Source organism: Phocoena sinus, chromosome 3, assembly GCF_008692025.1.
Source record: "Phocoena sinus isolate mPhoSin1 chromosome 3, mPhoSin1.pri, whole genome shotgun sequence".
NCBI lineage: Eukaryota > Metazoa > Chordata > Mammalia > Artiodactyla > Phocoenidae > Phocoena > Phocoena sinus.
Genome location: NC_045765.1, coordinates 112645573 through 112671509, shown reverse-complemented (window position 1 = coordinate 112671509; position 25937 = coordinate 112645573). Strand labels below are relative to the sequence as shown.

At 40.9% G+C, this 25937-nt stretch overlaps 2 protein-coding genes across 3 annotated transcripts in view; both read left to right on the top strand.

Moving 5' to 3' along the window:
- The window catches only part of CRHBP (corticotropin releasing hormone binding protein), a 105405-nt gene that overhangs the window by 43166 nt on the left and 36302 nt on the right, over positions 1-25937 (top strand). The gene's annotated exons all lie outside the window — the stretch shown is intronic.
- Positions 5073-9930, top strand: S100Z (S100 calcium binding protein Z). The gene is given in 4 exon segments (XM_032626539.1): positions 5073-5132; positions 7631-7667; positions 7670-7758; positions 9587-9930. Coding segments are annotated over 4 exon segments (363 nt in total). The 3' UTR covers positions 9764-9930.

Sequence of the window (25937 nt, the reverse complement as noted above, 5' to 3'; positions counted from 1 at the left end):
ATCAGCTATATAATACTGTACGGTAATAAGTTCATAATACTTTTCACACAAATAACAAACACAAAAAATAAAGGAAACATTTATATATATATATATATATATATATAATTTTTTTTTTTTTTTTTTTTTTTTGCGGTACGTGGGCCTCTCACTGTTGCGGCCTTTCCCGTTGCGGAGCACAGGCTCCGGACGCGCAGGCTCAACGGCCATGGCTCACGGGCCCAGCCACTCCGCGGCATGTGGGATCTTCCCGGACCGGGGCACGAACCTGTGTCCCCTGCATCGGCAGGTGGACTCTCAACCACTGCGCCACCAGGGAAGCCCAAGAAAACATTTTTAATCTTACAGTACAGTACCTTGCAAAGTCCAGTAGTACAGTATAACAGCTGGCATACAGGGGCTGGCATCAAGTGAACACGCAAGATGAGTTACTGACTGGAGGAGGGAGAGGAGGTGGGAGATGGTAGAGCCAAAGTATGGTAAGCAATAGGAGAAGGAGGGCAAGCTTCAATTTCATTCACACCTGATGTTGATGGCACAGGTTCTGGTTCCTTGCTGGATTCAATTCTATCTACCCTCTTGAAAAAAACGATCCAGTGATGTCTGGGCAGTAGCTCTTTTTTTCTCATCATAGATGACATGATAGCACTGGATTGCATTCTGAATGGCTGCTGCAGTCTTCATATACATTCTACATTCGGGTTCTGTGCCTCAGAAACTAACAGTGCCTCCTCAAGTAAAGAAAATCCCTTGCCATTTCCTGCATCGTGAATCTCTTCAGTTACTTCTTCTTCCTCTTGTCACTCTACTCTCTCAATTATTTTCACTTTTGTTTGCATCATTATCACTTGGTGCTTCTTAGCAGTACCAGCTACATCACTGCTGCTTTTACGCTTGCTCCAGACATCTGGGGCTTGAAATAAAGATACTGTAATACTGTACTCTATACAATACTATACAGTAAAGTACACAAAAGCACAACCACTTGTAGAGGATGCACACACATGCCTATGTACGCCAGACACGTGAACTAACTTACGTGATTGGACATGTGAACGCATGTTCACATCTTTGAAAGTTTGCAACTTGAAGGTTTGTATGTAGGGGACTTACTGTATTTTGCAGATAAAGCCCTTGTCAGTCACATCATTTGCAAACACTTTCTCCAGTCTGTGGGTTGTCTTCTCGTTTTGTTTATGGCTTCCTTTGCTGTGCAATAGCTTATAGGTTTGATTAGGTCCCATTTGTTTGTTTTTGCTCTTATTTCTATTGCCTTGGGAGACTGACCTAGGAAAACATTGGTATGATTTATGTCAGAGAATATTTTGCCTAAGATCTCTTCTAGGAGTTTTATGGTGTCATGTCTTATATTTTAAGCCATTTTGAGTTTATTTTGTGTATGAAGTGAGGGTGTGTTCTAACTTCATTGATTTACATGCAGCTGTCCAGCTTTCCCAACACCACTTGCTGAGACTGTTTTTCTCCATTGTATATTCTTGCCTCTTTTGTCAAAGAATAATTGACCATAGGTGTGTGTGTTTATTTCTGGGCTCTCTGTTCTGTTCCGTTGATCCATATGTCTGTTTTTGTGCCAATATCATGCTGGTTTTTTTTTTTTTTTTGGTTTTTCTTTTGCGGTACGTGGGCCTGTCACCGCTGTGGCCTCTCCCATTGCGGAGCACAGGCTCTGGACGCGCAGGCTCAGCGGCCATGTCTCACGGGTCCAGCCACTCCGCGGCATGTGGGATCCTCCTGGACTGGGGCACGAACCCGTGTCCCCTGCATCGGCAGGCGGACTCTCAACCACTGCGCCACCAGGGAAGCCATACCATGCTCTTTTGATTACTGTAGCTTTGTAGTATTGTCTGAAGTCTGGGAGGGTTATGCTTCCTGCTTTGTTCTTTTCCTCAGGATTGCTTTGGCAATTCTGGGTCTTTTATGGTTCCATATAAATCATTTTAGGATTATTTGTTCTAGTTCTATGAAAAATGCCATGGTAATTTGATAGGGATTGCATTGAATCTATAGGTTGCTTTGGGTAGTATGGCCATTTTAACAATAATCTTCCAACCCAGGAGCATGGGATATCTTTCCATTTCTTTGAATCATCTTCAATTTCCTATATTAATGTTTTATAATTCTCAGCATGTGTCTTTCACCTCCTTGTTCATGTTTATTCCTAAGTATTTTATTTAATTATTTTTTGATGTGATTTTTAAAGGGATTGATTTTTACTTTCCCTTTCTGATTTTTCATTGTTAGTGTAAAGAAATGCAACTGATTTCTGTATATACTCTTATATCCTGCTGCCCTGCTTAATTCATTTATCAGTTCTAGTAGTTTTTGTGTGGAGTCTTTAGGGTTTTCTATATATAGTATCATGTCACCTGTATATAATGACAATTTTACCTCTTCCCTTCCAATTTAGATACGTTTTATTTCTTTTTCTTGTCTGATTGTTGTGGCTAGCACTTCCAATACTATGCTGAATAGAAGTGGTGAAAGTGGGCATCCTTGGCTTGTTCCATATTTTAGGGGGGAGGCTTTCAGCTTTTCACCATTGAGTATTATGTTGGCTGTGGGTTTGTCATAAATAGTTTTTATTATGTTGAGGTATGGTCCCTTTATACCCACTTTGGTAACAGTTTTTATCATGAATGGATGTTGAATTTCAAATGCTTTTCCTGCATCTACTGAGAAAGAATTTTAAAATCATCCATAATTCTATTAAATAACTATTAAAACGATTTTCATTTTCCTTCTTTCTATATGTACACAAATTTTCCATTGTAGCATACATATGATTTTTATTTTACTATTTTCACTTGTTTTGCTAAAAAATTTTTTTGCATCCCTGTAGTCTTTTTTTTTCTTTTGCATTTCTGTAAAATTCTACTTTTAATTCTACTTTTAAATGTAGAATTTAATTCTACTTTTAAATGGCTGCATGGTTTAATCTTTTTGTCAGACAAACATGGATTTGAATCTCAGTTTGCTATAATCTATTCATGTGATTCTGGGAAAGTTTTTTCTTTCTTTTTTTGAAGTGCTTTATTGAGTTATAATTGACATACAATAAACTGCATGTATTTGAAATGCAAACCTTAAGTTCTGACATGTATATACCTGTAAAACCATCACCACAATCAAGATAATGAACATATTCATCATGCCCAAAAGATTCTTCCTGCCCTTTTGTAATCTCTCCCTCTTACCCCATATAATTATTTTAGACTCACCCATGTCATTGTTATGAAAGTGACAGAACATTTGAACCAGGTTACTTAAAAAGACAAAACTGGACACTTTGGAAGAAGACAGCTTAGCCTCCTATATGACTCTGGCCTGGCCTCTGAGGCAGACCCTCCTAGGAATCTGTGGCAGGCTCAAGCACCTTTAGGGTGTCAGTTGTATCCCAGGTAATATTGATGGCTTATTTTTCACATATTTCCTTTTTTTCGGGCTCTATGGCCAAAGCCCCACTTTCCAGCAGCTCTGCTCTTTTTGCCTCCCACTTGTGGATTTTCAATAGCTTTTTTTCCTCTGCAATAGTCCTTACTTTTAAACTCTCCCATATCTGATATTTCCATTTCTCTCATTCTTTGCATGCTATCTTGGATGTGAAGTTATAGCTTTTAGTCCTAAGGGTTATGACACACACCAGAAACTGAAAAGTAAAACTGTAATTAATGACTCATAGAGCAAGTAAGGTGCTGCTGGAGGACCCCTCTGGGCTATGAACAGGTATGTCTCCCCTGCCCACCTGGGATTTCCTGTCACCTGTAAATTTGTGTCACTGGCCTGACAGGGTCCTGTTGAGACTTCTGACATTATCTTTGTTTCTGAAAGTCTCCTGGAGGGCAGAGGCTGGGGCTGGCTTACAACACAGACAAGTTCCTGAAGAAGGGCCATGCTCGATTTACAGTATCAAGCACACTCTGGGAATTAGAGGGCTTCCAGATGCAGTCCTGCAGCCTGACACCAAGGGGCAGCATATACCAAAGGAAACATCTAGCTCTGCTAAAGCCAAGCAGAAACCACCTTGCTTTTAAATTCCCAGAGCAAAGCACACAGAGGCCATATTCTCATCTCTCGAATCAGATTACAGCATTACAGCTTTTAAATATCTATTAAGAGTTTTGCCTGCCAGCTGAATTTTCCAAGAAGTCAATTTGTCGTTGAACATGATTTAAACATAATACTGCTGAGACCCACATACTCTGTAAGACTTACCCATTTTAGTGCATTTATAACTTCAGCAGCTTAATCTGAAAATAGTTCCAAATTCTGCTCTTTCTATTCTTTAAAATGACTGTTGTCTGTCTCCTTTTCTTTCATGAAGCAAATTTTGTGTGTGGAATAACGGCAATCAAATAATTCTTTGGACAGTTAAACCAGAAAACGCTCAACTCTCTGGAGAGCTTAGTTTCCCTCTCTGAGGCATTTGTTCATTAATCCATCCATCAACATTTCCATCATATGCTTGACCCTGTGCTAAATGCTGTGGAGTGCAAGGATGAACAAGATATCAATTCTGCCATCAGGGGACCCATTCAAAGTCTAGAGAGTGGGGAGTATGTGGGCAGACAAAAAAAAAAAGTGATTATAGGAATGTGTGATAAGTGCAATGATATAAAAGAAAAAGAGATGCTCTGGGGGGACAAGTGAGAACAGAGGTGGGCACCTATCAGGGTGAAGGTTGGGGAGTGGGGAAGCTTGCAGGAAAACTTCCAAGAGGAGATATTTGAACTGAGCCTTAAGTAATAGACAGAATTTGCATTCCAGGCAGTGGGCCCAGAAGAGCCAAGGCAGGGAAGAATGAGAGAGTACAACATTTTGGTCAGTTTGTAGGCAGGTCAGACCTTTGAATGCCCAGGAGTGTGGGTATTGATTTGTGTTTTAGATAAACTACTCTGACAGCAAAATGGAGCTCAGAATGGAGGAGAATAGTGAGTAGAGAGAGCAGTAAGGAAGCTTCCACAGTCATAGAGCCCCAAAATTACCAAGTCCTGAAGGTGGTGAAGAATGGAGAGAAATGGATAAGTTCAACTGATATTTTAAAATAGTGCCAGATGCCGGGTGATGGGAGCAGCTGGATGACAGAGCTGGTCAATACAGCAGGAGGAGCAGGTGTGGGTGTGGAGAGGGCATGGGTTTTGCTTTGGTCCTAACCAAGTTTGAGAAGCTTGTGGGACACTCTGGTAGGAATGGGGTCCAGCAGGTGGTTGGATAGTGGTTTTGGAGCTTAATAGAGAACTCTGGGCCAAAAGATATGGTCTGGGGAGTGATTGAAATCATAGGAGTAGCTGAAATCACCAGAGTTTAGGAGTTGAAGAAAGTGCATCCAGAAATGGGAGACTCAGGAAAGCGTGGTCACAAAGCTATAGGGCTGTTCTTGGAGGGAAGACCCAACATAAAAAAGACGTCCGCATTCCCTGCATTCGCTATACTTAACACAGCCCCAATACAATAGCAATGAGATTTGCTATGGCAAGGTTCTTCTCCTGTATTTACACAGGACCTGGCATAACATCAGTGCCTGACAAATATTTCGTGACTATACGTAGGGACATGCATCCAGTGGAATAATAGGCAACTTCAGTGAAGAATGGGGTAGATCTATACGCTGATATAGTAAGATTCATATGAAGTTAAAAAAACTAGGTGCACACATGTTGATGCTGATATGGATATATATATTTAAGGATATATATATATATATGTAATGTTATATATAATTATATAAATGATAAACATCTTTTTTTTCCTGTAAGGATAATAATAGCTGATACATACAAAGCACTCAGTGTGTTCCTGGCACATATTTTAACTCATTTAATCTTTTCTTTTGGGTAAGCTACTACTGTGATCCCTTTGATACAGTTTGGGAAACGAAGACACAGAATGTGAGTGACTAGCCCAGGATCACACGGGGGCAGAGGTGAGAGCTGGAGCCAGGCAGTCCGTACTTTCTACCACCGTGACCTGCTTCTCACACAGGAAAATGTTAACCTAGAAGGATGAGGGTGGGGAATGGTGGAGAGAGAATTTTACTTTTAGTTCATACTCTTGAGTATTTAAAATATTATTTTACCATGCACATTATACTCCTTTAATCATAAAAAAACCAATTTAAAAATATTTTTGAGAATTGGGCTTTAGGTATAAGCTGAGAACATCCCTGGGGACCTCTCCAGAGGGTCCAGTAGGCTGCCTCGTGGTAAGATAGAGGAGGTGGGCTGGTCGAGGACACATCCCAACAGGCTTGTGGAAAGGAAATACAAAGGAGATACTGGTTTGCTTTCCATATAATTAAAGTGTAGCCCTGAGAGCACAGCCAGCATTTAAAGCACAGCGGCCAGTTTCTGGCTTTGGTTTTTCCAGTGACTTATTTTTTGTTAAGTTTCTCTCACTTAGAAATCCTCCCGCTGTGGATTCCTACATGCATGGCTTCTAAGGCTTCATTCCATGGATTTCAATTTTTTTAGATTTTGACTAGGCAATACAGTCCTATAACTGAATAAGTTAAAATCAGTTTAAAAGGGGTAAATGAGAAATCTTACTCCCAACCGCTCTGTTTCCACCTTGGCTCTTATAGCTACTACTTTTTTTTCTTTTTTTACTTTCTTTGGTAACCTTTCAGTGATTCCTTAGACAAATTCAAGTATATATACACATATATATTCTTAGCTTTATTTCTTTCCTACACCCCCAGGGTCGCTGCTTTGTTCCTTTTTAAATTGGCACGTGGAGAGCTTCCTCTTTTTTTTTTTTTTAACAGCTAGACGACTCACCACTGTCCATTGGGTTCGTTTAACGAGTCTGCTGTGAGCATATTCCCTTGACCTTGCTGTTGGCTTTGCTGAGGAGTCTCCAAGTTTGAACAAGGGTTTCTTCTCTGCTCCTCTATTTTTAGAGTTCTTCCCAGTCATCAGCTTCCTAGCAACTGACTGCATTTGTACCCACACTCTCCCGTAATGAGGGGTAACTGAAGGCTTCTCTTTCCCTCTTTGTCTTCTCTTCCAGGGCACACAGTGGGGGCCTGCCCTTCCCTGATGGCCCATGGGGCAGCAGCTCACACCTCTTCCTTCTCGTGATTAAAAACAGACTCAGAGTTACTTCCACTTGAATCTCTTGTCACTGCCAATTTTCATCTTCTTGGGAACAAATGTGCTGGGGTGAAATCCCCAGGTATATAGGCTTATAGTTTAATTGTAAACACCTGTTGACAGAGCCCTGCACTGGCTGAACAGGTATGAAGTTACGTATTTCCTTCCTCTTTTTGTTTATTTTTAATCTGTGTTTATCATGACTCTGTATTTGTTGTCTGATTACTAACTTCCAAACACTTTGAACCGGCTCCATCGTTGGGGAGTGGGGATTAGGCAGGAGAAAAACTCACCCACAAAGATCTCTGTGGCTTGCTCTAGATGGGCAGAATGTTTGGTTAATTGATTATCACGGTTTAACAACCATCACCTGGGGCGTGGGCTGACCGGGGGATGGCAATATTCCGTTTTAATGAAGGCGTTGACGTTTCCCCACCCACTTATCCTTCACAAATGTTCTTTCCCTGGCTTTGGTGGCCTGCCCTGGGGTGGTCCCTTCTGCTGCCAACACGCCCACCCAGCTGGAGATTGCCATGGACGCCATGATTAGAATCTTCCACGCTACTCCTGCAAGGAGGGGGACAGGTTCAAGATCAACAACGGGGAGCTGAAAATGCTCCTGCAGCGACACCTCACAGAATTCCTCTCGGTGAGTCTGGCTTTTCTCCCCATCCAGTCGAGGGTGGATGCGGTGCACATTCACGGATAGCCTCCATGTACACCACCAACTCCTGTGTCCTGCCACACGTTGTATAATTCCTATCGAGATTCTAAATACAGGGAAGCAAACACTAGAGACCTTTGTTTTCTGTGTCTGTAGGCATGTGCGCTTTTCTGTAGTGCCTAGGGTTAGGGTTTCCAGTGTTGGAAATTATATTTGAGGCTTTTATCAATTATTCAATGTCGTAGTACAGCAAAGGTATAGCTAGTTATACTAGGAGTTATAGTTATAACTAGTGACACAAGTTATACCTGGAGCTCTGTCCTGCTGTCTATAAGTGAATAAATATTATGTTTGGGGCCAGAAATGAAGCCTGGGATACTTTATGATATGATGGCAAATTTTCTAGTGAATAACAAATACCAGGTGAGTTTGTCAGCCAAGAACAAGCTGATTGGGATTGACCGAAAGGGTGTGTCTGGCCAGTGACCAGTTGGGTAGCGAATAGATTTACATCTCAAAACAGCCAAAAGTTCAATAAAACCACAGGTGAAACCTTACAGTGGAGTGTTTGGAGCCTGGTCTCAAGAAAATGCTCACTCTTGTGTTTTTGGAGTTGCCTCGAATTGATTTTAGCACATGTAATAGCCTGGCATGATGTTATTCTGTCCAAACCCTGTGTTAAAACGATAGTAATTATAATTATGACATTCTTTTATCCCCACCCTCTATGGGAAAAGCATAAAGTAAAAATTTTTAACATACAATACCTTTTCAGTAATTTTAAGAGTCCCTGAGGACATTTTTCTTTTTCAAATTCAGTTTGGCTACTGTATTACATAACATTTAGGATAAAACCTCGGTAGGCCACACTTGGCACATTGATTTATTCAAGTGACATTTATAATTGTTTTTGATTGAGTTGATTTTGATCAATTCAATTTAAATTTCCAACCATTTAATGGTTGGCAGCTAATGAGAGGACAATGGGGAGTTCTTGGAGGAAGTGAATTATACTTTTGGAAACATTTCTCATCAGCCTCTTATCATAGGAAAGGTAGGTGCTTCACCGCCCCACCCTTTCTGAACCCTGATCTCCTCAATGGGCTCCTTGCTTTCCTTCCCACCTATAAAATGGAGTCATCCTTATAAGATCTACCCTTTATTGGGTGCCTCTGTTTTGTTTTGCGACACACAAAACAGGCTGCCAGCTAAAATATTATATGACCCATGCAATATTTGGGACATACTTATACTAAAAAAGTATTCATTGCTCATCTGAAATCCACATTTAATTGGACATCCTGAATTTTTACTTGCTAAATCTAACAACCTGGTGCTAAGCACTTATAAAAGCGTGTTGAAGTAGCCCCCAAATTTGTGGGAGATATTTTTTTCCTCATTTGATAAATTAGGACATTTAAAAATGTTAAGTGATTTGCTCCAAGTCCCATTGTTGGTAAATGGCAGAGCCACTCACTATCCCCCTTTGGCTTCAAGGCTTCCTTCTTTTCATGTCCCCCTGATTTCCTCCCCAGGTCCTGGCCCTCAGCCTGTCCAGCTCACTTTGATATGCTGCTGTTTGCTCCTCTTGCTGTTTAGGTCTGAGGATTATATGGTGGGGGGTGGGGCAGAAGCCCAGACTCATTTAGAATGTGTGCCTGGTTCAAACCTCCCTGCAAATAGGCTCTTGGAAATTGCTTTAGATGCTAAAAATGGAAATGCAAACTTTAATGTAGATAAAAGGAAAATATGATTTCAGTTGTCATTATGAACCTCAGAGCCTGGGAGTTAGAAATTTTCTTTTTCCTTTTAGTGTCAAAAGGATCCCGAGTTGGTTGATAAGATAATGCAGGACCTGGATGCCAATAAGGACAACGAAGTGGATTTTAATGAATTCGTGGTCAGGGTGGCAGCCCTGACCGTTGCTTGTAATGATTACTTTGTAGAACAATTGAAGAAGAAAGGAAAGACAAGTAGTAAGCTAATCTAAAGGCAGAAATATATCTACAGTTATTTACCGACTGTTCATTTGTACCCTCCAGATCCATAGTCATAGTAATGCCATTTATAGCTATAATATACATATAATTAGTTGCTAGTATTAGTAAATGATGCATACCTTAGTATATTGACTTTAAATAAATATTCCAAATTTTATATGCCCTTCTTGAAATTTTCCTATGTATATTTTTTAAATTGAAGAATAGTTGGTTTACAATGTTGGGTTAGCTTGAGGTGTACATCAAAGTGATTCAGTATCTATTCTTCTTCAGATTTTTTTCCATTATAATTTATTACATGATATTGAATACATTGGGTTGGCCAAAAAGTTCATTCAGGTTTTTCCGTATCATCCTACAGAAAAACCTGAACGAACGTTCTGCCCAACCCAATAGCTCTCTGTGCTATACAGTAGGCCCTTGTTGTTTATCTTTTTTTTTTTTTTTTTTTTTTTTTTTTTGCCGTACGCGGGCCTCTCACTGCTGTGGCCTCTCCCGTTGCGGAGCACAGGCTCCAGACGCTCAGGCTCAGGGGCCATGGCTCACGGGACCAGCCGCTCCGCGGCATGTGGGATCTTCCCGGACCGGGGCACGAACCCGTGTCCCCTGCATCGGCAGGCGGACTCTCAACCACTGCACCATCAGGGAAGCCCTGTTTATCTATTTTATATATAGTAGTGTGTATCTATTCATTTCAAGTAAAGATGTTATATACTTTTTTTGTCAAAGAGAGAGCATCACAAAAATTTAGCTCTTTCAAATGAGACTAGAACTCAGCAAATTTCTCAGACATTCATCATCCTTAAATTGTACTTTGAAATTATCCTATTAAAGAAATAAAGTGGCTCTTGCACCCTCTTGTGATTCTGCTTCGAGAAGACGAAGCTGTGAGGGTCTGTAAGCAGAAAGGCTGAGAAGTGGAAGGAAGTGCTGGCTTTTGCAGTGAGTTAGCTCAGGGAAGGGGTAAGTCCAGGACTAGGTGCTCAAGCCAACAGAGTGCGGCCAGCAACCCTTGGGGGCTGGTGTAGAAATACCTCCTTGTCCCTGGGGTCAGGTGATTCTGAGGCAAGTGTCTTAACGCCATTTCCCAGGGCTTCGCCTGGGCTGAGCTTCTGTGGCCCCCGGGGGAGGAGGCCTTGGTCTCGCACCTGCTCTGGGCTGCCTTCCCTTCCTGGTCTCGCTGTGAAGCCCCACCCATGTGTCCTGCATCTCTCAAGCTACTTGTGTCAGGGTCTGCTTGGAGGAAACCCAAACTGTGACAGATCCTTTGCAGGGGTCCCCAACCTTTTTGGCACCAGGGACCGGTTTCGTTGGAAGACAGGTTTTCCACGGACAGACGGGATGCGGGTGGGGGCGGGTGGGGGATGGTTCAGGCGGAAATGCGAGCGATGGGGAGAGGCAGATGAAGCTTCCCTGGCTTGCCCACAGCCCACCTCCTGCTGTGCGGACCAGTTCCTAGCAGACCACGAACTGGTGCCCGTCTGTGGCCCGCGGGTTGGGGAACCCTGATTTGGAGAATTTAAGAAAGGGAATGGTGTGATTATATTTATAATTTTAAGTGCTCATCCCAGCCACCGTGTGAACAAAGGGCTAGAGAGAGGGCAAGTGTGGAAGAGGGCGACCTGCTAGGAGGCTGAATGCTGTGGTCTGAGGGAGAGACGATGGTATCTCCGGCCGGGGTCTGAGCAATGGAGATGAAGAGAAGCAGTTGAATTTGCTGTCTTTTGGAGGTGGGAGTGATAGGACTTGCTGAGGGATTGGTAACCAAGTGTAGGAAAAGAGAGCAGTCCAGGACGATAGAACGGGTACTGCTATTGCCTATCTGAGTCCATTCTACCTTTCTTCCATATATCAGAGCCCTGATTTGTGCAGGGTGGCGATGTGCTTAGCTAAAAAGCCATATTTCCCAGCTTCTCTTGTATCTGAGGTAGAGCTTGTAACAGTTCCAGGCAATGAGAGATAAGCAGAAATCTACTAGGGATTTCTGGGAGTGTTTTGCTCTTTCCATATAGGCTCTGTGCCTTCCACCTTATTAATTCCTTCCTTTTCTTTCCATTGGCATGTGAATGTGAGGCTGGAGGTGGGGCTGCCATCTTGCGACCGTGAAGACAGTGAAGAAAAAAGATAGAAGGAGCCGGAACATTGTTAGCTTAGGGGGACCAGTGCACAGCTCTGGTCTGCCTGCCTCTGGTCCTCTTATTATATGAAAATAAACAAACAAACAAAACCCTGGTCTCTGGTTAAGGTGGATTCTGTTAACATGCAGCTGAATGCAATCCCTAACGTTTAGATTTTTGGTCAAGCAAATGATGCAATTTACTAAATGGGAAAGACTGGGGTAGGAGGGGCTTTATGTGGGGACATTGAGGGGAATAGCTCTGTTTGAAATCTCTATTGAACATCTAAGTGGAGATATCATATGTACAGTTGGATATATGATCTAGTCCAGAGCTCAGGGTAAACAGGGAACTGGAGATATAGATTTGGGAGTCATTAACATCTAGATGGTATTAAGCCACAGGACTAGAGGAGCTCACTTAGGATGAGAATGTGGATAGAGAAGAAGAAAGGCCCAACAGTTAGCTTTCAGCAGAAAGAGGAGCCAACAAATGATGCACCAAAGGCATAGTCAGGGAGTAGAAGGAAAACCAGGTAAGCGCAGTACTTCAGAAGCCTAGGGGAGAAAGTCTCTGGAGAAGGAAAGAGGGTGAAATCCACTGAGAGGAGGAGTAAGTTGAGAACAGAGACCTGACCTTTAGATTTGCCAAGGTAGAGATCAACAGTAACATCGAGGACCCTGACCAAAGTGATTCTACTTACAGAGGTGCCAGTCTCCCTATCTGGCTGATAGTAGGTGCTCAATAAATATTTAATAAACAAATAAAAGAATCTGCCAATTGTTGACTTTCTAGTGCTAAGACCTGTCATTTTGTTCTTTAAGTAGGATTTTTTTTGTTGTTTCCCTTAAGCCCATTCTGAGCAGACAGGACAGAGAAAATTTAGAGGTCAGAACGTTCTAGAGAAGTGTATACCCTTGGTATTTATTTACTCCTATCTGTCAAAATGTTGGAAGAAAAAAATGAGAAGAAAAAATTGAACACTTTTTTCAGAGATGTTTAGGCTCTTTTCTTATAAGCAGGCATATTAATTATGCAAGAGAAGGTCTGACTATTTCTCAGGGACCTTTAAACTTTTCATTTAATTTGGTCCAAAGTTTACATATTGAAAAATGGGCCACTAAATCATCAGAAGTAAATCCAAAAATTTCCTCATGTTCTATTAAAGGAAGGACATTCTCAACAGAGAGAAATAAATGGAAAAGCAACGTTCATTTCATGGTGTTTCTAAAAATTGATGAAAAGTTAGGAAAAGCAATTTATGTGTCAAATTAGATTTCAAATGAGTAAGAATTACATGATGTACCAAAAGCTCTTTTCTAGTAAAGGAGAGCCTTTCTTTTGTGTGTACGTGTTAGGTACTTACAATAAGTTTGTAGGAGGCAAAATTGATTATTTCTTCCGCCCAGAGGCACTGGCCTTGCATTTGATGGAGCTTAAATCAGCTTTAAACAGTATTCAAGGGTCATCTCTAAATTAGCACATTCTGATGTATAACATTTTCTCAGTGTGGTTATTGGAAGACAAGGCTTATGGAAGACAATAGCCTAGGTCAGCTTGGGGCCCTGGGCTTGAGATATGGCTGACAATACAAACAGCTAGAAAGCATTAAAGAAAAACAAAAACCTTAAGTTTTAATTTTAAAAACAGATTTTTGTTTTTCCTTAAGAATCATGGGGTTAAGGAAGGCTTTCCAGAGGCAAAGAAATGGGGCAAGGATATTAAAGAGAGAACTTGGGCAAAGGCACACAGGTATGAAAGAACAGGACATGTTGGGGAGAATGCTGTTGTTTGGGGCACCCTAGGGTATGGGGTGTGGGAGAGCAGGAAATGGGGCAAGGATATTAAAGAGAGAACTTGGGCAAAGGCACACAGGTATGAAAGAACAGGACATGTTGGGGAGAATGCTGTTGTTTGGGGCACCCTAGGGTATGGGGTGTGGGAGAGCAGGAAATGGGGCTGGAGACGTAGACAGGGCTCAGAATCAGAAAGGGCCTTGGGTGTTAATGTGAGAAATTTGAAATTTATCCTGAACGTTATGAGAAACCATTGTAGGATTTTTTGTATTATTTTCTTATTACTTGGAGCAGTTTTTATGTTTCTAAATGTCCCCCTAAAATATTTAAATCTTTAAAGCAGTGGTTTTGAACTCTAACTTCACATTACACTCACCCAAGGTACTGCATAAAAATATAGATGAATATAAGCTCCACCCCCACTAAGATTCTGATTCAATTGGTCTGGGAACAGGACCCAGGAATCAGAATTTTAAAAAGAGCACCAGGTGATTCTAAATGCCAACAGGGTTGCAAAACCCTCCTTTTTATGGTGACTTGCTTAATCAAGTAATCAGATCAACTTCTGGCTGAGAACTGTGCAGGACAGTGGCTGCTCCAACTTTAATGTGTGTGAACCATCTGGTGATCCGATTCTGCATCAGTAGGTCTGGGCTGGGGCCTGAGGTTCTGCATTTCTAAGAAACTCCTAGACGTTGACAGTGCTGATAGAAATGCTCTAGGCCCTAGGATGAAGAGGAAAGGGTCGGAACAAAAGTATGGAGGTGCTGTTTTGGAAGCAGGCACCTGTAGAATAGTTCTTGGTGGGGAATACTCCTTTTGGAAGAATATAAGACGACACAAGGCATTAGGCACAGAGAGGGCTGGGGGAGAGGTGGAAGCAACCAGGAAGGAACATTCCCTAAGGCCCCAGGGGAGGGGGAGCAACAGTCTGCCACCGGACTGCCTTGTGTTGTTACTGAACACAAGTTCATGTGGCCAAAGCACAGAGAGGCCAAACAGAAACGTCAGAATTTGGAGCAGAGAAAAGTTTATTGCAGGGCCAAGCAAGGAGAATGGGTGTCTGGTGCTCTAAAAAACCCCGACCTCCCCAATGGTTTGGAGGACAAGCTTTTATATGCAAAATTTAGAGTGAGGGCTGCAGGGTGTGTGACTTTCTTCTGATTGGTTGGTGGTGAGGTAACAGGGTGGTGCTCCAGGAATCTTGTGCTCAGCCTGAAGTCACCATCCTCTACCTGGGTGGGGGCCTTAGTTCTGCAGAACTCAAAGATATTGTTACATATATTCCTTGAGGAGGAACCAGGATCCTGCTCTGTAGTTTCTTGATTTTTGCTACTTTGTTTTTGCATTCCTTCGCTTCCCTGATTAGCCACTGTTTGAATCTGCTCTCCTACACCTCATACTCTAGGGTGCCCCAAACCACTGGCATTCTCCCCAGCAGGTCCTGTTGCTTCATAACTTCTTATTCTGCAAATAAGAAATGGGGCAGGGGGGTGGACACAGAAAGGCTTTTGTATCCAGGAGGGCCTTCCTCAGATTCAAGGTCAAAGGTCTGGGACAAGTTATCTAACTTCTTTAAGCCTCATTTTTCTGGCACGTCTCAACTCTAGTGGCTCACCTATATCAGTCGACAAGGAACACATTGATCGTTGGGATCCCTAGGCCCCACCCCTGTCCAAATGAACCAGAAAGGAGAAAAGGGGTAGGTGAGCATTTGCATTGATAGCAAGCTCTCTCGGTGGATATTATGTACCCTCAACTTGCAGAACTAGAACTCTGGTGGTTAAAATAAGATAGCAAGTGCCTGGAACATAATAAGTGCTCAATAAGTGGTAACCATACAGGTGAAGATGGTGGTAATGGTGACACGTGAGCACTTCTGGTCCAGCCTCATTCTGCAGCTCATGGGTTTTATCCAACCTTCTCTCTCAAGTCTGTGCCTCCGGCTGCCTGCCACCAGAAGAGGCTACTGTTCCCCTTGAGTTCTCCCACTTTCTCAGAGTTTCTTTTCAAGAAATGGAACACTATGCAGTCATTATACACGTGTTTTCAAAGACCATTGACTATAATGGAAAGTGCCTAGTATATAATATTAACTTTAAATAACAGTGTGTCTGATATGGTCCCAATTTGGTTTCAAAAAAGTGCTATAGCGTGAGTTTTTAAGATACTGCTTTGTTTCTACTTGCAATTTTTATTTTTCTTTATTCCAATCAAGAGGAGAAAGGCTTCCTTACAAAGGGAAGGCTTGGAAATCAAAAGTTGCCTGAAAACCACTTCCTTTTCTAATTTTTGTTTTCCAGAGCTTGAGCCATTAAGGTAATTATGTAAGAGGTCTCCAAGGAAAATGTCAGGAGAAGGAGAATTATCCCAGAGGAAAGGATTTCCCCTGAGTTCTGGAGGAAAGAAGGCGATTTCTGGTCCCCAGAGTAGTGCAGGCCTCAGCAATTGAATGGCCTCTCCCCGGAATCCTCTTCTAGGATTCCCATCTCCTCATCTTCTTTTTTTTAATTTATTTTTATTTTTTTATTTGCGGTACGCGGGCCTCTCACTGCCGTGGCCTCTCCCGTTGCGTAGTACAGGCTCCGGACGCGCAGGCTCAGCGGCCATGGCTCACGGGCCCAGCTGCTCTGTGTCATGTAGGATCTTCCCGGACCGGGGCGTGCACCTGTGTCCCCTGCATCGGCAGGCGGACTCTCAACCACTGCGCCACCAGGGAAGCCCCTCCTCATCTTCTTTGATATAGATCACCCCCTGGAGGAGCATGATCACCTAAGGGTGCACTCGGGGTTTCTACCATCACCTTTTGCAAGTTTTACATAGGTTTCTCCAACTTTCCTTTGGAATGTACTGTCTATTATCTTGAGGCTTCAGCCGATATTCTAACATCCGGGTATATGTACGTAGAAAAGAGCCTGGAAGGAAACCTACCGAAATGTTCACCATGGATGGTGGCGTTATAGGCGATTTTGATGTTTTCTTTATAATTTTATCTAATTTGTGATGTTTCAGCAATGAAAAATAATCAGAAGAAAGGGATGTTATTTATCTTTATGAGAGGATTCCCACTACTCTGGCTTTACATGCTTTATTCCTCCCTTATGCGCCTCTTACCAACTAAAATGTCTTTTTGTCTGAGACCACTTCCTCAGCCCCGCTTGCCTTTTACAATGTCCTCTTTTGTATCGTCTTACTTGTCTTTCTAACCCTAGCACCTCGCATAGCACCAACATATCAGAGGGTTAAGCACGTGATCTTTGACATGAACCTATCTTGAGAGTGCCAAGGATTTTCTTTGTTCACATCATCACCATTATAAAGACTTTCCACTGGACAGTTATAGCACTGACCAAATAACAGAGCCCCATTGTTGACAGAGAGCAAATTATCATGTGCTGGACCCTGGAGTTCCACAGGGATAAGCAAGAAACAATCTTTTTAAAGGGGTTATTGACAAGCATCCCTGCTAGCAATTCCCAAGTGACAGAAATTTGGTCATCAAATATCACCTAGTATGAGCAAAGAACAGTTGAAAGTTAAGGCCCAAGAACATTTTAAAACCCCTGAAATCTACTTAAGCAGTTTCAATTTTAGAGGTGCTCTTTCCATACAACATTAACATATACTTAAGTGTACTGATATTGGCTACAGATGCATCTGACATTTCATTCATTAGGTTGTATTAAAGATTTTTTTTTTTGGCAGGGGAAGATAAATTAAAAACACACAAGAAACATCCCTGGATTTTTCCTTAAAAAAGAAAAAAAAGGCTGTTTTTTTCTCATACTGCCACCCCAACCACCACTACTTCCTCCCAGCTCCTGGATGCCACTGATTCGTTTTTTTGTTTCTATAGTATTGCATTTTCCAGCAGGTCATATAAATGGAATCATGTAGTATATAGCCTTTGAGTCTGGCTTTTTTCACTTAGTGTAGTGTGCTTGAGATTCATCCCTGATTTTGTGTGTTTCCAATAGTTTATTCCTTTTTATTGCTGAGCAGTATTTCATTGTATGAATCTACCGTGATTTGTTTATTCATTCACCAGCGGAAGGATGTTTGGATTGTTTCCAATTTTGAGTGACTGTGAATAAATCTGCTATAAATATTGGTGAACAGGTTTTTCTATGGACGTAAATTTTCATTTTGCTTGTACCTAAGCATGGGATTCCTGGGTAGTATGGTATTACGAGATTTAAATTTTTAACCTTTCTAATAGTGGTGAAGTGGTATCTCCTGTGGTTTTAATTTGCATTTCCTTAATAACTAATGATATTGAACATTTTTTATATGTATATTTGCCATCTATATGTCTTCTTTGGTAAAGTATCTGTTCAAGTCTTTGGCCCATTAAAAAAGTTGGGTTGTTTATGTTTTTATTTATTTATTTTTAAGATTTATTTATTATTTATTTTATTTATTTTTGGCTGCATTGGGTCTTAGTTGCGGCACACAGGATCTTCATTGAGGCGTGCGGGATCTTTTGTTGTGGCATGAGTGTTTTCTCTTCTCTAGTTGTGGCACGCAGGCTCCAGGGCGCGTGGGCTCTAGTTTAGGCGCACGAGCTCTGTAGTTGTGGTACACGGGCTTAGTTGCCCCGCAACATGTGGGATCTTAGTTCCCTGACCAGGGATCGAACCCATGTCCCCTGCATTGCAAGGTGGATTCTTTACCACTGGACCACCAGGGAAGTCCCCTATGTTTTTGAGTTTTAAAAGTTCTTTTTGATTTAAAAAACTAAGGTATAATTTACATATGACATTATGTTAGTTTTAAGTGTAGAGCATGATGATTTGGTATTTGTATGTACTGCAAAATGATCACCACAATAAGTCTAGTTAACATATATTACCATACATAGTTACACAAAATTCTTTTCTTGTGATGAGAACTTTTAAGATCTATTGTCTTAGCAATTTTCAAATATACAACACAATACAATATTATTAACTATAGTCACTATGGCTTATTTATTTTATAACTGGAAGTTTTTACCTTTTGACCACCTTCACCCATTTTTATACTTCTTAAATATAAGACCTTTATCAAATATGTGTTAAGCAAATATTTTCTCCCTTTTCATTCTCTTGACATTGTCTTTCACAGAGCACAAATTTTTAATTTTGAAGAAGTCAGATTTATCATTTTTTTTTTTTATTTTTGGCTGCATTAGGTCTTCGTTGCTGCATGAGGGCTTTCTCTAATTGCAGGGAGCAGGGGCTACTCTTTGTTGCGGTGCATGGGCTTCTCATTGCGGTGGCTTCTCTTGTTGTGGAGCACAGGCTCTAGGTGCACAGGCTTCAGTAGTTGTGGCTCGCAGGTTCTAGAGCTCAGGCTCAGTAGTTGTGGCACATGGGCTTAGTTGCTCCGCGGCCTGTGGGATCTTCCCACACCAGGGCTCGAACCCATGTCCTCTGCATTGGCAGGCAGATTCTTAACCACTGCACCACCAAGGAAGCCCTATCATTGTTTTTTAATGGATTGTGCTTTTGATATTGTATCAAAGAAGACTTTGCATAAGCCAGTGGTTTTCAAATGGGAGACAACCCACCTATCCTGAATATTTGGCAATGTCTGAAGACGGTTTTGATTGTTATGACTGGGGGTGGGGGTGCTACTGGTGACTAGTGGAACTAAGGATGCTGCTAAACATCCTACAATGCACAGAACAGCCCCTCACACAAGAATTATCCAATCCAAAATGTAAATAATGCTAAGGCTGAGAAACCCTGGCTTAACTCAAGGTCAAAAAGATTTTGTTCTTTTACTTCTTTTTTATTTTTAAGAAATTTTTGTAATGTTAGATTCTACATTTAGGTTTATGACAAATTTTGTGTTAAGTTTTGTACATGGTGGAAGATATAGATTGAAGTTATTTTTTGGCATGGATGTTCAATTATTTCAGTAATATTTGTTGAAAAGACTATCTTTTCCCATTGAACTGCCTTTGATTACATATGCATGGGTCTATTTCTGGACTTTCTTCTGTTGCTCTAGTGCTTATCTTTTCCCTAATACCATATGGTCTTGATAACTTGCTTTACAGTAAGTCTTGAAATGAGATGGTCTGACTCTTATAATTTTATACTTCTTTTTCAAAATTGTTTTGCTATTCTATTTTATCTCATTCTTTTTGATAGCAGCTTTTAGAGGTGCACTGAATACATATTTGAGTTGTCAATGGCCAACCATTAAATTCAATATTTGGCCAAAGGTGAGACTAAAGTTAAATAATACCACCATAGAAAGAGAACTTCCAGTATAAAAGAAAAAATTCAAGCTTTTATTTTAAAATGTAATTATTATTATCACAACTTTATTATTAAAAGTTTTGATAGTCATATTTTACAACTTAGATATTTTATTGTAGGGATAATAATTTCTGCACAGTTAGATTTGCTCTTGCAGTGAATAAACTACTGAGAGCAATCACTGAAAAAGCTATAAAAAAAGATATACTCCTAAAACTGTAGGTTAATCAGGATGGAAATCTAAAAAATATTCAAGTAACTCACAAAAAATATAGGAAGAAAAAAAACAGAGAAATTAAAAGCACAGTGAACAAACAGAAAACAAAAAATAAAACGATAAACTTAAGCCCTAATATCAATAATTACATTAAATGTAAATGGTCTAAATACGACAAAAACATAGAGATTAGCAGAATGGATTAAAAACATAGCCCATGGGCTTCCCGGGTGGCACAGTGGTTGAGAGTCTGCCTGCTGATGCAGCGGACATGGGTTCGTGTCCCGGTCCGGGAAGATCCCACATGCCGCGAGCGGCTGGGCCCGTGAGCCATGGCCGCTGAGCCTGCGCGTCCGGAGCCTGTGCTCCACAACGGGAGAGGCCACAACAGTGAGAGGCCCATGTACCGCAAAAAAAAACCCAACAAAACATAGCCCAACTATATTGTCTACAAGAAACTCATTTCAAATATAATGTTATAGATAGGTTGAAGTTAAAGGACAGAAATGTTATATCAGACAAACTTTAATAAAAGAAAGCAAGATTGGCTATATTAATATCAGATAAAATAGACTTCAGAGCAAACAAAATTACCAGAGATGGAGAGAGAAATTACATATTGATAAAAAAGTCAATCTATCATGAAGATGTAGCAATCCTAAATATATATGTACTAACAAGAATTACAAAATCTATGAAGTAAACACTCATAGAACTAGAAGGAGAAATAGACAAATTCACAGTTAATAGTGGAAGACTTCAACACACCTCTCTCAATAATTGATAGAAGAAGTAGACAGAAAATTAGCAAAGATACAGAAGAAATCAACACTACCATCAACCAACTGGATCTAATTGACATTTATAGAACACTCTGCTCATAAAGAGCAGACAATACATTCTTTTCAAGTGCCAATGGAACATATAGGAAGGCAGACCATATCCTGGGCCATTAAAAAAATTAAACACATTGAAATCCTGAGAAGGGTTTCCTGAGCACAGTGGAAACACACTAGAAATCCATCACATAAAGATAAGATGAAACTCTCCAAACACTGGGAAACGAATCAACATACTTCTCAATAATCTATGGGTCAAAGAGGAGGTCTTCAGGAAAATTAAAAATATACACTCAACTGAATGAAAATGAAGGTACAATGTATCAAATTTATAGGACACAAATAAGAAGTCCTGAAAGAGAAATTTATAGCACCAAACCCTTACATTAGAAAAGAGAAGCATCAAATCAGTTTCTCACAACTTGTATAAATCTGTAATTATCTCAAAATAAAAAGTTTAATTATATATAAAATACACATATAAATGTATATTTACATACATACCTTCTTTATTGCACTTTATTGTGCTTCACAGATATTGTGTTTTTTGACAAATTGAAGGTTTGTGGCAACTGCATGGAGCAAGTCTATCAGCAGGACCATTTTTCCAATAGCACTTGCTCATCTCGTGTCCCTTTGTCACATCTTGGTAATTCTCGTAATATTTCAAACTCTCTCATTATTATTATATTTGTCATGGTGATCTGTGATCAGTGATCTTTGATGTTACTATTGTAATTACTTTGAGGCACCACAAACTATGCCTATATAAGATGGTGAGCTTAATAAATGTTGTGTGTGTGCTGATTGCTCCACCCACTGGCCGTTCCCCTGTCTCTCTCTCTCTCCTTGGGCCTCCTTGTTCCCTGAGACACAACAATATTGAAATTAGACCAATTAATAACCCTACAATGGCCTTAAGTGTTCAAGTAAAAGGAAGAGTCATACATCTCTCACTCTAAATCAAAAGCTAGAAACGCTAAGCTTAGTGAGAAAGGCTTGTTGAAAGCTGAGATATGCCAAAAGTTAGGCCTGCTGCACCAAACAGTTAGCCAAGTTGTGAATGCAAAGGATAAATTCTTGATGGAAGTTAAAAATGCTACTCCAGTGAACACACAGATGATAAGAAAGTGAAACATCCTTATTGCTGATATGGAGAAAGTTTTAGTGGTCCGGATAGAAGATCAAACCAGCCTTAAGGAAACAATATTTCCTAATAAAGCCTAATTCAGAGCAACGCCCTAACTCTCTTTGATTCTATGAAGGCTGAGAGAGGTGAGGAAGCTGCAGAAGAAGAGTTTGAAGCCAGCAGAGGTTGGTTCATGAGGTTTAAGGAAATAAGCTGTCTCTATAACACAGCTCAAGGTGAAGCGGCAAGTGTTGTAGAAGCTGCAGCATGTTATCCAAAAGATCTAGCTAACATCATTAATGAAGGTGGCTATGCTACACAACAGATTTTCAATGTAGACAAAATAGCCTTCTACTGAAGAAGATGCCATTAGGACTTTTCATAGCTGGAGAGAAGTCAATGCCCGGCTTTAAAGCTTCAAAGGATAGGCTGACTCTCTTGTTTGGGGCTAAGATAGCTCGTGCTGTTAAATTGAAGCCAATGCTCATTTACTATTTGGAAAATCCTAGGGCCCTTAAGAGTTAGGCTAAATCTATTTTGCCTGTTCTCTAGAAATGGAACTAAGCCTGAATGACTGCACATCTGCTTACAACGTGGTTTACTGATATTTTAAGCCCATTGTTGAGATCTGCTGCTCAGAAAAAAAGATTACTTTCAAAATATTACTGTTAGTTATGAAGCAGAAACTAGCACACCATTGAAAAGCAATTATACTCCAATAAAGATGTAAAAAAAAAATTACTGTTAGGGCTTCCCTGGTGGCGCAGTGGTTGAGAGTCTGCCTGCCGATGCAGGGGACACGGGTTCGTGCCCCGGTCCGCGAGGATCCCACATGCCGCGGAGCGGCTGGGCCCGTGAGCTATGGCCGCTGAGCCTGCGCGTCTGGAGCCTGTGCTCCGCAACGGGAGAAGCCATGACAGTGAGAGGCCCGCGTACGGGAAAAAAAAAAAAATTACTGTTAATTGACAATGCACCTGGTCACCCAACAGCTCTGATGAAGATGTACAATGAGATTCATGTTGTTTTCACGCCTTCTAACACAACAACCATTCTGCAGCCTATGGATCAAAGAGTAATTTTGACCTTTAAGTCTTATTATTTAAGAAATACATGTCATAAGGCTATAGCTGCCATAGACAGTGATTCCTCTGATGGATCTGGATAAAGTCAATTGAGAACCTTCTGGAAAGGATTCACTATTCTAGATGCCACTTTGACCATTCATGATTCATGGGAAGAGGTCAAAATATAAACATTAACAGGAGTTGGAAGAAGTTGATTCAAACCCTCACGGATGCCTTTGAGAGGTTCAAGGCTTCAGTAGAGGAAGTCACTGCAGCTGTTGTGGAAATAGCAAGAGAACTAGAATTAGATGTGGAGCCTGAAGATGTGGCTGAGTTGCTGCACTCTCATGAGAAAAATTTTAAGGGATGAGGAGCTGCTTCTTATGGATGAGCAAAGAAAGTGGTTTCTTGAGATGGAATCTACTGGTGAAGATGCTGTGAAGATTGTTGAAATGACAACAAAGGATTTAGAATAAAACATAAACTTAGTTGATAAAGCAGCTTCAGGGTTTGAGAGGACTGACTCCAGTTTTGAAAGAAGTTCTGCTGCGGGTAAAATGCTATCAAACAGCATCGCATGCTTCAGAGAAATCGTTAGTGAAAGGAGGAGTCCATCAAGCTATGGGGCAAACTTCATGGCTGTCTTATTTAAGAAATGGCCACAGCCACCCCAACCTTCAGCAATCACCACCCTGATCAGTCATCAGCCACCAACATCAAGGCAAAATCCTCCCCCAGCAAAAAGATTATGACTTGTTGAAGGCTGAGATGATGGTTAGCATTTTTTAACAGTAAGTATTTTTTATCCAAGAATTTTATTTTATTAAATTTTTTTGACCATGCCGCATGGCCTGTGGGATCTCAGTTCCCCGAACAGGGATCGAACCCTGCACTGGAAGTGCAGAGTCTTAACCACTGGACTGCCAGGTAGGTCCCTGAATTTATTTTTAACAGCTGCCTTTTACAGAATTGAATATCTTTTTAAAATTATTTTTTATTAAAGTATAGTTGATTTACAATGTTTCAAGTGTACAACAGTATTTTTTAAAATTTATTTTATTGAAGTATAGTTGATTTCAATGTTGTATTAATTTCTACTGTACAGCAAAGTGATTCAGTTATACATATATATATACATTCTTTTTCATATCCTTTTCCATTGTGGTTTAATCACATGGTATTCAATATAGTTCCCTGTGCTATACAGTAGGACCTTGTTGTTTATCCATTCTATATATAATAGTTTGCATCTGCTAATCCCAAACTCCCAATCTATCCCTCCCCCACTCCACCCACTCCTTGGCAGCCACAAGTCTGTTCTCTATGTCTGTGAGTCTGTTTCTGTTTCATAGATAAGTTCATTTGTATGATCTGGTCAGGGGCTCTGGAGCTGGGGAGAGAGACGCCAGAGAAAACTAAGCAGAAAGCTTGACACCCGAATTTGAGGAACAGGCTAAATGCCAGAGATGGAGAAAGGATAGAGTAGGCTCTAGGACAAGAGGAAGATGAGAAAGCAGAGAGGGGCTGGATGAGGGGGGCTGGAGAGAGAGCAGGCTGATGAAACCAGACTGACATTTTCTTCATATCAAGGCAGTAGAGACAGCTTTTCAAAATAGAAAGGAAAAGATTCCCCCTGAAGAGATGCAAAGCTATCTGTTTTGTGCTTTTCCTTATAAATTTTCATAGTAAATACAAAGATTAGGTTTTCTCTCTCCCATCTTCCTGTCTTTAATCTCCTGTTGTTGTTCCTCTAAATGTTTTATTATTGATTTCGTTGTGAGTTAAGACAGTATCTTTACCACTTAGTGGCTGGGACAAGCACCCCATTCAGTCTGTTCGTGATTCTCTTAGGAGTGTATGGCTGTAAGATTTCTGCTGCTTCCTTCTTACACTAATAGTAGTAAGAGCAAGACAATAGGACCCAAAGCAAAGATGCTGACCCAAAAGAAATGAAATGTGCAATTACGTGTTCCTTTTTCAGTGGAGTTTGAATCCCTCAGGTCTTTTCTGAAGTTCTGGGTGAGATGTATTCTAAAGCCCAAGTTCCTCATCCTGGCCTACAAAGCACTTTGGATTTGGCATTCTACCTACCTCTCCACCCTCAACTCACAGCGTGTTCTCCAAAGCTTCAGCCCACTGGCCACTTTCTGGGGTTCAAGTGTGCAGTCAAGGGTGCTAAACTGTGCTCTCCCTCTACCCCAGGTCCTCATGGAGATGGCTCCTTCTCATCTTTCTCATCTCTGTTCAGATGTTGCCTCCTCAGGAGGGCCGTTCTGATCTCTTATCTAAAGGACCCCTCCCCCAGTCATTCTTGGTTCTTTTTTGTTGTTTTATTTTCATCGAACTTCTAGTATTTGAAATTATTTGGTTTATAGGTTTGATCATTAAGTGTATGCTATGGATTAAATGTTTGTGTCCTCTCAAAATTCATATGTTGAAGCCCTACTCTCATACCATATGATGGTATTTGGAGATGGGGTCTTTGGGAGGTAATTAGGTCATGAGGGTGGAGCCCTTATGAATGGGATTAGTGCCCTTGTAAGAAGAAACAAGAGAGAGATGATCTCTCTTTCTCTGTGCTGTCTGAGGACACAGTAAGGTAGATGTCTGTAAACCAGAAAGAAGGCCCTCACCAGAACCCAACCATGCTGGCACCCTGACCTCAGACTTCTGGCCTCCAGAACTGTGAGAAATAAACATCGGCTGTGTAGGCCCCCAGTCTATGGTACTTGTTAGAGCCCAAATTGACTA